General features: G+C 36.3%; 1 protein-coding gene across 2 annotated transcripts; it reads right to left on the reverse strand.

The window, feature by feature from the left end:
* Positions 1–1835: 1835 nt before the first annotated feature.
* On the reverse strand, positions 1836–4781 carry LOC120076682 (protein PLASTID MOVEMENT IMPAIRED 2). 2 transcript variants are annotated; one of them, XM_039030580.1, is made up of 3 exons: positions 4621–4781; positions 4231–4362; positions 1836–3881 (listed from the first exon to the last, which is right to left on the reverse strand). In XM_039030580.1, the coding sequence occupies exons 1-3, from the start codon at positions 4642–4644 to the stop codon at positions 2106–2108; spliced, it is 1932 nt and encodes a 643-aa protein (XP_038886508.1). In that variant the 5' UTR covers positions 4645–4781; the 3' UTR covers positions 1836–2105. The 2 variants fall into 2 exon arrangements, with proteins under 2 accessions (XP_038886508.1, XP_038886509.1); XM_039030581.1 differs by having other exon boundaries at positions 4231–4394; positions 4621–4763.
* Positions 4782–12445: the final 7664 nt, after the last annotated feature.

Consider the following 12445-nt stretch of genomic DNA (forward strand, 5'->3'; position numbering starts at 1 on the left):
CAACTGGCGCCCTTGCATATGCAAAAGGGCGAGTGGTCACTTACAATGAAAATGTAAAGAAAGCAAGCTAACTAAGCTAATACAATACAAGATATGAAAGTATGCTAGAAGGGGGTTGGATCGGGCATGCGGCCATGGACAACAGGCCCTGGACAAGCATGACCGTGACATCTTGCACATCGTTAGAAAAGTTAAAAAAAAAAATGAGCAGGAAAAAGCACATTTACTTACTTGAGGTGTGAGACAATATAGTGAAATGATCTCAATGCCTATATAACTTGATCTCCGTCAAGAAAAATAGGTTTTGTGAAGTGGATTTTTTGAAGGGAAAGTGATCCGATTTTCTCTTTTGTGTTTCAATTTTGTTTGTTCTTAGTTAATAAAAAAAAAAATTACTTTACATTTCAAGAAATTGATTTGAAAAAATCATGTATATTGCTAGAAAATTCCCTAATTTGTGTTGTTCGTACATGAGCATTAACTACATAGCAGTTCCGATGACATGGATAATTCAAAATAATCGAGTATAAAGTAATCGATCATCGAGTATGACGTGGATATGATCAAGTATACACGTGTCAATTGCAGCCATATCAAGTGATCATGAAGTTAGGTATTGAGTGACCATGCATCGAAGAACATGTGACAAGTCGAGGATCAAATAAATTTGTATTAGCAGGCGCGAGGGGTGCATCCCAGAGGCAAATCGATAAAATTACATGCTTATGACGTAAGTAGAAGACCACTTTCCATTACTTTCTCTAAGGTGGCCATTTTTCATTTGGGCCTCCCCTAAGAAGCACAGACACAGATACGGATACATAATACAGATACGATATGATACAGTGATACGTTAATTTCTAAAAAACTAAGATACGGATACGTTGAAGATATGTTATATATATATATATATAATGTCTAATTAATTACTGTAATACTTATTTTAAGTTAGATTAAAGTAGATTCAAGAAGAGAGTGAAAACTTGAAAAAAAAAATCCAGCAACATTGAGTGATTGTTGAGCAACTAAAGTAGACGATAGAAAAGAGTAGAAAATGAAGATTGAAGAAGGAAGTTGAGGATAGTGGTGTGAAACATGATTTAAATAGTGAGAGAGAAGGGACAAACGAAGATTTAATCACATTTCGAGGTTTTTCTCAAATTTTTATGTTTTTATCATTTTTAATTTATTTCGTTTTGGATTGCTCAATTTAAGTGGACTTTTATGTTTGAAAGTGATTTTAAAATGGTTAAAATCACTTTTGTTATTTTCAAAATTACTGTGAAACACGTTTAATCTTTTAAAACTAATTTTGATGATATGAAAATTGCATTTAAAAGTATAAATTTGAAAACTAAATTAATTTTAAGTAATTAAAAAGTGTGTTCTCGAGTGATTTTAAAAATGAAAAAAAGTGATTTTTGATAATTTTAAAATCACTCATAAACATGCACTAAAATAAAATGGGTTGTGGGTTGGGCTTTTTAGGTGATTGGGCTTAAATTTGAAAAAAAAAATTGACTCATGTATCCCCTTCACGTATTTGGAAGTATCTGAAAATTAAAAATAAAAATAAAAAAATCAGATACTTCAAATCACGTATCTACCATGTATATGAACGTATCCGTATCGTATTTGTCGATTCTCTGCACAATTAGAAGTAACTGTGTTTCCTAGAGCCTCCCAAATGAGGCCATCCGTACAAAAATCCCATGAAGAAGAGAAGATATTATATCAAATTTATATAGCTCTTATATGAAGCAGAAGCTATCTGATGAAGAAGACAACAATCTGACTTCTGTGTATGAAAATACGTGAGATCATGAAAACTGCAGTTAGTGAGTCAGAGCATATAGAGCCACGAAGCTGGATAAAGACAATAACTCAAGGCGGGTTTTTGTATAATCTGGATTCTGGAATTTAGTTTACTCCAATAAGGAAAACCCAAAGTTGAAGGAATTCTATTTCTATGCACATAAAGTTATGAAGGGGAGAAAAAAAAAAACTTATTTGAACTCCTCCCTCCCACTGATTGCAGAATATGGGGCGCCATGGAACTTCTGACTGAAACAATCACAATCAGCAGGAACATTCTTTCACCCAATTCAAGGATTCATTTTAGCTTTCTTGCCATTGAAGAATTTGGCAAGATTTTTCACAACCTTCGTTCTCTTCTGCATTGAAAAGGAGGCAGTTCTTCCATTCATCATATGAGGCGATGGTGAAGCTGATATTCTGAACTTTAATCGCCTTGATGGAGTCATACTTCCATTTCTCCTAATGGATTTTTGACGATTTGCTGGCTCCTCATTATCATCTTCTGCATTCTTCTCGCGCTTTTGTCTCCAGTTCTGTAACTCTCCCTCCACCATTCTTTTTGCAGAAAGTGATCTGTTTGCCCTGTATGCCTGTTTCTCTTCTTCCATTCTCATCTCTCCGATTTCCAGTTCGGCCAACTCACATTTCCTTCTTGTTTCAACTTCACTTGCATTAATGGCTTCAATCCAAGCCTGAGCTGCTGCAACTTTTTTGTCAGCAATTTCTTGTGCTGCAACTGCACGACCAGCTAAGTACTCGTATTCAAAACGAGAGATGGTGATAAAGGAGCTACTCTTAGTTGCAGAAGCTCTAGATCTCATTGTACTTTCTGTTAGTGACTTCAAATTTGCAAGTACCAAAGCCTCAGACGATTTCACTTTTTCGAGCTCTTGCAAGGCATCTTGCAAGCATTCCTCGTTTAAGTCGATTTCAGATTCGGTCTTTTGGATTTCTGCTTTAATGTTTTTTATTTCTTCGTCAGTAAGTTCCTTTTCTTTCTTTGCAGCCTCCGTTTCTTTCTTCATTTGTTCTATGCTGATCGACAAATTAGAAGCAATAGCTTTGACTTTCTCTTCAGCAGACGACACAGCCTCCAATTTGGTTTTTGCTCTAAGCAGCTTAGAGTTCAGTTTTTGAACAATTGAATCTCTGTTTTCATCAGGTTTCTTCAAATTAGCAATCTCTTCCTTGACATGCTTTAGTTCCCTTCGTACAGCATCCATTGATGTCATGAACTGAAACCCTTCATCACGTATTAAGGCCAAATCCTTCTTTGCAGTCTTGAGTTCTTCTGTGATGGATTGCAACAAAAGCTCATCTTCTTCTACCTGAGATTTTCTTTCCAATTCTGTCATCATAACTTTTCTCTGAGCTTTGATGTCTAATTCCTTGACCAACTTTAGTTCCCTCTGTAACACATTCACATCTGACATTGTGAGACTAAATTGCTTTTCTAGCTCTTTCAAGCCTTCAACCTCTTGAACAAGATCATTAATATTCTTCCTCTTGTTCTCAATTGCACATAAGAATTCTTTGGCTTCCATGCTTCTCTGGGCTTCAATCTCCTGAAACTCCTTCAAAGCCTCTATCTGGGCTAACTCAACTAGTACTTGTTCTTCATTTATTTCATCAATCTCCTTCCTTAGCTCTTCAATAGAGCTTGACAAGGATTGAAATTTCAAAATGGCTTCTTCTTTTTCCTTTTCTGCCTGCAATTTCTCATGAAAAACAGAAGACACATCAAGTTTGAGTTTACTTAATTCTAGTTTTGCAGATTCCAATTCCCGCATCAAGTCTACATACTCATGATTCTCACTGCTTGCAACAGCCAACCGTGAGTCCTGGACCGAACTTGACTTCTTCAACGTTTCGAGTTCCCGCTTATGCACCCGCGCCGTGGCATTTGATTTGTCAAAAAGGGAAGAGAGATTTTTCACTGTGTTCTTGGCATTGAGGAGCTCAAGTTGAGCTTGGGCACTAAAGGAATCTGCTGCATTTCTGCTTTTTTTATAATGGTCAATATCTGTCTTTGCCTTTTGGAGCTCTCTTGCCTTTAAGGAATACTGCAATTGGATAAGAGAGATGTTTGGCATGACATTTAACTACTTTCCATTCTCTAATAAACCTTTTCATGATGTTACACTCAAAAGTGTCTTTTAAAATTCTAAGAACATTTTAAATGTTTGTAAAGTGGATGCATTTAATATCTTTCTATCTAAAAGCATGTCGAGAGTGTATGGAAGCACTTTTGGAAGAAAATTAGTTAAATGTTTCTTAAAAAGGCAGGTCCAAAGTCCATGAACTTAAATCATTCATTGACCCAAAAGTTGAAGCTAATGAGGGAAGGTAAATTTAATTATATTATCTAATAAGTAATGCTGATTTGGAGCTCTCTCTTAAAATCATGCATACCTCTGAGGAATCTTGGGGAAGTGATTTCTTCCAAGAAATACCATCTCCTTTTCCATCTCCATATTGGTTAATGGCTGCTCTGACTAATCCACCCCTAATTTTGCTGTCAAATTCTCTCCTCTCCATCTCCACCTATTCATCCACAACAAAGAAACGGTTCGTTCCTGTTTTTCAATTTCAAATCAACTCCAAAACAAATTGAGCTCGTTCCTTCAAATCAAACTAAGAAACTAAGAAACAAATTCATCCAATCCTTACAGATTCAAAACCAAACACTTGAAGAACCCACAGAAGAAAGTAAAGTAAAACCTTCCTTCCATGCTTCCTCGTCACTCCATTCAAGGTAGAAATGGCAATATGAAACCGCGTTGTTAGTAGAAATGGATTTACCTGAAAATTGGGAGTGAAAGCCATGGGGATTCTGGTTGTGGTGAGATTAGCGAATGCGTTTAACGGTTTAAGTGAAGAACGCCATAGCCAAGAGGAACCACAGTGCAACAGATAACTGAGCTGAGCAACGGGGGAAAATGGAAATGAAATCACCACTATTTTATTTTATTATTTTTTTTTTTAATTGGCTTTTTAAAAAGAATATATATTATTTTTTATTTTTCAAAAAAGAATAAAGGAGGAAAGGTACGTGGGTTCGAACATAGGGCACATATTTTATTAGTTGAAAAACGAAAAGCACTTCACTCCACACCTCTCAATAAAAAAAAATTATTGTTTCATTCGTAGTCTTTTTATTATTATTTAAAAAATTGATGGCATAAACTGAAATTGTATAATTTGAGTTAGCTTTATCATTGATAAGGTTTTTTTTTGTTGCAAAATATTAGAAGTATAGTTTGTCTCATATTGAAAAAAATTGAAGAAAGTGATAAGCTCATACCACGATAAATGAGCATATGCCTCTAGTTCAAGTATTTAGAAATACTTTATTAGTGTGTTAACTCTAATTAAATTTCTTTTGTATTCTTTAATTTGAAAGTGGAAAAAATGTCTGAGTAGTCAAAAGTTCTAAGAGAGTATTACTGTAATCAGGATCGGGAGAAAGAATTATTTTGCACGGTTGTATTAATTTTTCAAATTTTTCTAGTAAGTGGTTTGTTGATTTTCTATATTGCAAAAATCAAGGGATCTCACATTGACTTGCATTACTAGGGTAGACATTAGAATCCATAATCAAAGTCATTTCAATTAATTAACTTGATTTTTCGTCAATAATTTATTTCTTAGAAAGTGGGATAAACATGATAGTTTTTAGGACCAATTATTTCCTCTTATGTGAACTTAATATGAAATAATCGAATTTTAACTATAAAATAAAATCTAAATGTGTTTTTTTGTTTGTTAACTAAAAGTGAACTATGTTTTAAATAGAATTATGACCCAGTTAGGAAAGTCAAACAATTCCACCAAAGGCAACTAATAACTAAGAAGGTGTTTTGGGCAAAGACTATCATAAGACTGTAATAATCATCTCTTGCTATAATAAATACTTTTTCAAACCCCCCAAATAGCTATAGTATACACTATTTCAAAATCCTCATTTGCTATAGTAACCCAAATTAAAATAATCTATACTCCAAATACGAACTATTATAACTCAATTATAATAATTTAGGAGTATAATAGCCAACTCTTTGTCCTAAACATCCTACTAAAAAATTATGATAATTATGGACAATTAATTTGCTTTAAAGAAAAAGAAAATCCCAAACATTTTGCAACAAAAATGTCTTTTTTTTAAAAAAAAAAAAAGAAAAAAATTATTTGCAAAACATAAAATCAGATAAAAGAAAAAACCAAAGTGGAGTGAGAAAAGACAAAAGATTAGGAGAAAGACATTTTTGTAGTAGAGTATTTTAACATAAATGCAAATTTGTCGGCGTTCGATTATTCGGAGAAAGGCATATAAGGGCCCACATAATAATCCACGACTCCTGGAATGCCACGTCCTGTTCCCCATCGCCACACAATTTGATGTACAGCCCAACTATTTCTTTTTTTTCTTTCTTTCTTTTTAAATTAAAAAAGAAACTGGCCATGGAAACTTAAGGAGAGGCTCATCTTTATTATTATTATTTTTTTATTACAAGTTAAATTACAAATGTGGTCTTTATGAGTTATATTTATACATTCCTTCATTTTGATCTAAATGATTTTATATCTCCATTTGTTAATCAAATTTTTTTATTTTCAATTTTTGAAATGAACCTGTTTGCACGAGATTTTTGGAAAAACTTGATTCGTAGAGTTGAACTTGGTTGATGTTGATTTGATGCATTGTGGTTCGATCTCTAGTACTTGATTATCTAAGATGTGCAGCTTTAGGAGTCGAGAAGTCTTCTGATTGTAGATAATTCTCTCATTATAGAGTAGATTTGCCAACCCTACAAATGAAGAGAGCTCATTTATTTATAGAGCTCTTTGGTAGACTTGGGCTTGGTTGATCCATGGGCTTGACTCTTGGATTCAATTGGTTGGATTTGGACCTACTTTGACACTTGGGCCAAATTAAGCCCATTTTTGGACTCAACTAGACTTTAACTCAAATTATAATATTAAATTAAACCATATTAACTTCACTCGATCCAACGCTTGTGATGAAAACACGTGGCATTATCGGAATTCACCAATTATGTCTTGAACTTCAATTTAGGGACACATGTCAACTTCTAACTGGTCCAAAATTCAATTATTTGGAATTTCACCATTAATTTATGAATGACGTGACAATTTGTGATTAGTCCAAAATTTTTCCTTCAACAAATGCCCCTTTTCGAGACTTATGCACATATGTGGGTGGATGAATCTAAAAAAAGTTGAAGTTATAATAAAAAAAAATACGAGTTATTTACTCTTGATTTAAACTTCATTTGATGTGTCAGCCAAACTACGGATTTAGTATATAAGTTTAACTATAATTTGGGATAACATTTGAAATATGGCCAAATTTTAATTTGAGATTTTACCTCCTATTTGATGTGGACTGGATAAAAGTTAAACTTGATAAAATTTAGGATATAGCCAAATTTTAGATCTTACCCGCAATTTGGTTTGGAATTAGGGATAAGAACCTAAATTTGTATGAATCTGAAATAAAATTTAGAAGATGCCTAAATTTAAATTTTACATCAAATTGGGACTTTATCCATAATTTAATTTGTCTTGAGGATTGAAACGTGTGTATTTTGAATTTTGGACAAAATTTGGAATATGACCAAATTTTAATTTGAGATGAGTTTGAGACTTGATCCTCAATTTAATTTGGATCTGGAGATGCAAGGCTAACTTTGGATGATTTGAATTTGGGGATAAACTTTGAAATATGGTCAAATTTTAATCCGAGACTTTATCCACAATTTAAATTTGATTTTGAATAAAATTTGGAATATGGTCAAATTTTGTTTGACGAAAGATTTGAGAATAAAATCTAATAAAATAATATTATATAGGAATTAATTTTATTTTTTTAAATCTAATTTGAAATTAGGATAAAATCAAATTGAGGAATCTAATAAAATCTAATGATTTAAACCAAATATTTATTTGACTCTGATTTCTTGATTTGTTATGGAACCGGGTGAATCCTCTATAAATAGGACCCAAACCCCTACATTCTTGTCTCAATTAGCCCTACACGAATGTAAATAAAAGAAATCTTTTATTTATTTATTTATTTTCTGAGTCGCCGCCTAGGACTGTCGAGCCGCGAAGCCATGGAAGCCGTCAGTTGTTCGGTAGAGCCCAACCAGAGCTTGCGAGCCACCAATCGCGAGTCATGAGTCTAGAAGTCACCCCAACCACCGGAGCCATGAGCCGCGAAACCACAATTGTCAACTGAGTGCTTTTTCTTCATGCAAATCAACCGTTGTCATGCCGTCGAAATTTTGTGATCGTCCTGCCATCCAACGCCATTGTGCTACTCACTATTGCTCAACACCGCTGATCCAACGTCGCTGTGTTGTCCACTGTCATTCGCTGCTCATTCGCCGACAAATCCAACGCTTTCAGACGAGATTTCCATTGCCACTCGTTGTCGCTCGCTGACAATCACCATCGTTTGTCAATGCTCACTATTCTTGTCGTAGCTCGGTAATTGTCAAAGAGAAAAAGGAGGACGGCTAGGGTTTTTCCAACCCGTCTTCTTTTCTTTTTTTCTTTTTTTTTTCCCGCAGCAGTGTCTCAATGTGCAACCGCCACCTTTACTGATCTTAGAGAAAACTAGTTCATTTAGGCTAGATCATCTTGACCTTAGAGAGGTCCAGATCATCTTGACCTTAGAGAGGGTCGAGTCATCTTCATTTAGGGAGGGCTGGATCATCTCGCCCTTAATGATGTCCGGGTCATCCTTTTTTGGAAAGTGCCAGATCATCTTGCCCTTAATGAGGTCCGATTCTTCTAACTTTACTGAATCGTCTCACTCTTAAAGAGGGTCGGATTATCTTACCCTTAGTGAGGGTCGGGTCATCCACCCCTAGAGAGAGCCAAATCATCTTATTCTTAGTGAGGGTCGGATCATCAAACCCTGATGAATCGTCCCACCCTTAGAGAGGGCTGGATCATTTTGCCCTTAGTGAAGGCTGGGTCATCCTCCCCTGTAGAGGACCAGATCATCTTGCCCTTAGTGAGCGTCGGATCATTTCTTCCTATTGAATCGTCTCACTCTTAGATAGGGTCGGATCATCTTACCTTTAAAGAGGGTCAGGTCATCTTCCCCTGAAAAATCATTTTACCCTTAGAGAGGGTCGGGTAATCTTCCCCTGGATAGGAAATAAAGCTGCACCAACATTTTGGAGACGGAGCGAAACTGCACCAACATTTTAAAGAAGGAACAAAGGTGCATCAACATTTTCAAGAAGTGGCATAATAGAGTTATTTAGACCTTTTTGGGGTCATCCCTGTCCAAACTCTGATTTGGTTTTGAAGTTGAGGTAGATACGCCATAGAGCTTTGAAGATGAGAGAGATACGCGATCGAGCTTTGAAGATAGGGTGGATACGCCATCAAGCTTTTAAGCGGAGTCGGACGTACTAGAATCTCTCGCGTATGATGCGAAGCCAGGAAAACTAGAGTCGTTCATGCGTATGAGGCAGAGCCAAGCGAACCAAACTTGATCTTGCATATGAGGTGAAGCCAGACAGATCGGAGTTGATCTCGCATATGAGGGGGAGCCAAACAGACCGAACTTGATCTTTAGAGATGAGATGGAGCTACACCAACATTTTTGTGGAGGAGATGGAACTGCAACAACACTCTTAGAGAGGAGACTGAGCTGTACCAACATTTTTTTTAGAGGGAGCGAAGTGGCACCAATATTTTTAGAGAAGGAGCGAAGTTGCATTGCATTTTGGAGAAGGGGTGAAGATGCACCAACATTTCGAAGAAGGAGCGAAGCTACACCAAACTTGAGCTTTGAAGAGGAAGCAGTGAAGCCACACCAAGCTTGAACTTCGAAGAGGAAGCAACGAAGCCTCCAAACTTGACTTCGACAGGGAAGTGGTGAAGTCTCAAAACTTGACTTTGAAAAGGATACGAAGCTACACCGGCATTTTAGAGAAGGAGCGAAGCTGCACTAACATTTTTTGGGAGGAATTAAGACTGCACTAACATTTTGGAGAAGAAAGTTGCACCAATATTCTGAAGAGGGAGCGAAGTTGCACTAATATTTTGGAGAGGGAGCGAAGTTGCACTAATATTTTGGAAAGGGAGCGAAGTTGGCTTCAAAGAGGAAGTTGTGAAGCCTACGAACTTGAAGATGGAAGAGCATCGACGAAGCCTCTGAACTTGAAGATAGAGAAGCATCGATGAAGTCTCTGAACTGGACGATAGAGGAGCATCGACGAAACCTCTGAACTTAAAGATGGAGGAGCATTGACGAAACCTCTTAACATGAAGATGGAGAAGCATTGACGAAACCTCTGGACTTAAAGATGGAGAAGCATCGACGAAGCCTTTGAACTTGAAGATGGAGAAGCATCAACGAAGCCTTTGAACTTGGAAATGAAGGTGCATCGAAGAAACCTCTGAACTTGAAGATGGAGGGACATCGACGGCGCCTCTTAACTTGAAGATAGAGGTGTTGGGTTTTATGTCCTAAAACTTGTGGTTTGTAAACAATAAACTTATTTTGTTATCAATAAAGATGTTATTGAAGTTTTATTCAATAAAGTTGTTGTTGAATGTATGAATTGCTCATTTCGTTTTAGAAAGAACCTAAATCCAATAAACTAAGATCCATGACTATTATATGAATACTTTGACTTTATGTAGTGACATAAAAGTGGATCAAGTTCGAGTAAATAGTATAAACGATCTATAGTGTACAACCCACTTTGTATTTAGTACAAATGATGTGATCTTGAATCGTTCATGTGGAGACATGTGAGTAGGGATGTCCTGTGTAAAGAGTTTGTATAAGACTGGATCAAAAAATAAGTCACTCTTACTTTACAACGTTGTTTACTATTTAAGACTGACTATTTCAAAGCGATGACCTAGGTAGCTTGACCTTAATCCCGAGTTAACTATGAACTCCTGTTTATTCGGGATTATCCTTATATTTGCATGGGTCAGGGGTGGCTCAATAATGTCGACTCAATAGGCCTCTTATTTCAAGGGTAAGATCGGGTAGATAGTTGAGAAGATAGGGTGCAAGAGGGAATTTACTCCTACCCACTTCTAGGGATAGTAGAGAGGTTGTTCCCTTAAGTGCTGACTCTAGATCTTGAACAAATGGCTCCACCCTCTCATTGGCTCGAGAGGGACTCAGTTTAGTGATTAAATCACAAACCAATTGTCCATTAGAGGATTAGGGGGACTTAAGGAGCAAGATGTAATCTTGGGGGTAAAATAACTTTTGACCCAACCGTTATTATGAACAACCTATGAAGGGTTAACTTACTGATTATGGTTATATCGAGCGGATAGAAATATATCTACAGTGAGGGGAGTGTGATGATTAATTTTATGAAGTGAAAATATGGATGATATGCATTGATGAAATTGCGTTGTGCACTCAAATTTCCTTAGCGGAATCCAAGTGCAAATTCCACTGAGTTTCCTGGTAACTCCAGGGTCGAACTCAGGGACTTGTGAAAACAGGTTGCATTGGTATTTTTTATGAAAACTTTGCGGTAATCGGTAATTCAATTAATTGTTGGTTTATTATTGATTGCGTTAATGAGAAATAAAAAATGCGGCGGATTTGAGAAAAGTCAGTTGTGTGATAGATGCACTGAGTATGCGATGAACAGGTTGAGATGATCTTTAGCTAGCATTTCTTGGGAATGCGTCAGACTATGCTATCATGCTACAACCATACACAGCAAGTCATTTTTCAATGCAAATGCGATGCTCCTAAGTCTAGGACGCATGTGTTGAATTCAAAAGTGTCCATAGAGCTTATCCCTAAGTCTCTACTCTTGTCCTATACGATGATGTAAAATGCATAAAAGTAAAGTGACTGCATACAATCATATCCTATCTCTAGGATACACGTGATGTGTTGATAACAAATAGTACTTATTCCTAAGCTCTTATCTTTTGATTATGCGTTCTAATCTGACTCTCTCGAGCCTAGATTCTAACCTAACCTTCCCAAGCCTAGATCCCGTCCTTAGACTACCCTCCCGAGTATCTTTAATGGATGAATGAAGCATACATAATACAAGATAATCGCATAGAATGAAGATTCCCTAGTTGTGCTAGCTAAATGCTTCTCAACCCATTCAATTGATTTAGCTACTCATGCGTAAATAATAGAGAGTGAACAGATATAGAGAAGTAGATTCCATTTTAATAAATGAGTGGAGTATAAAATAACAATGGAAGTTAAAGGTAGAGAGCCTGGTAGCAATTCCTTGCGGACCGAGGCTTTTACATTGTAATCTCTATTCGGTTCTAAAGATGTTCCTGCTTCCACAAGCGTCGATCCTCTCTCTGTTCTTGAAGCTTCTGGCACTCTCCCAAGCTTACCAGAACGATTTATCGGCACAACCTTCTCTCTCGCATTCGCCTTAAAACAAAAGAAAACTATGAACAAGGGCGTATGAAACTTCGAACTAATGAATGGTGAACCCCTTTTTCTAAATGATGCCCTGGTATTTATAAAGCATCTAAGGTGAATGGCAGTTTCTCTCTCATGATTGTACAGATGAGACAGCTTTAATTCCTGATTGATGCACCGAATATTTGTCATCGAAAAGTT

Source organism: Benincasa hispida, chromosome 4, assembly GCF_009727055.1.
Source record: "Benincasa hispida cultivar B227 chromosome 4, ASM972705v1, whole genome shotgun sequence".
Taxonomy (NCBI): domain Eukaryota; kingdom Viridiplantae; phylum Streptophyta; class Magnoliopsida; order Cucurbitales; family Cucurbitaceae; genus Benincasa; species Benincasa hispida.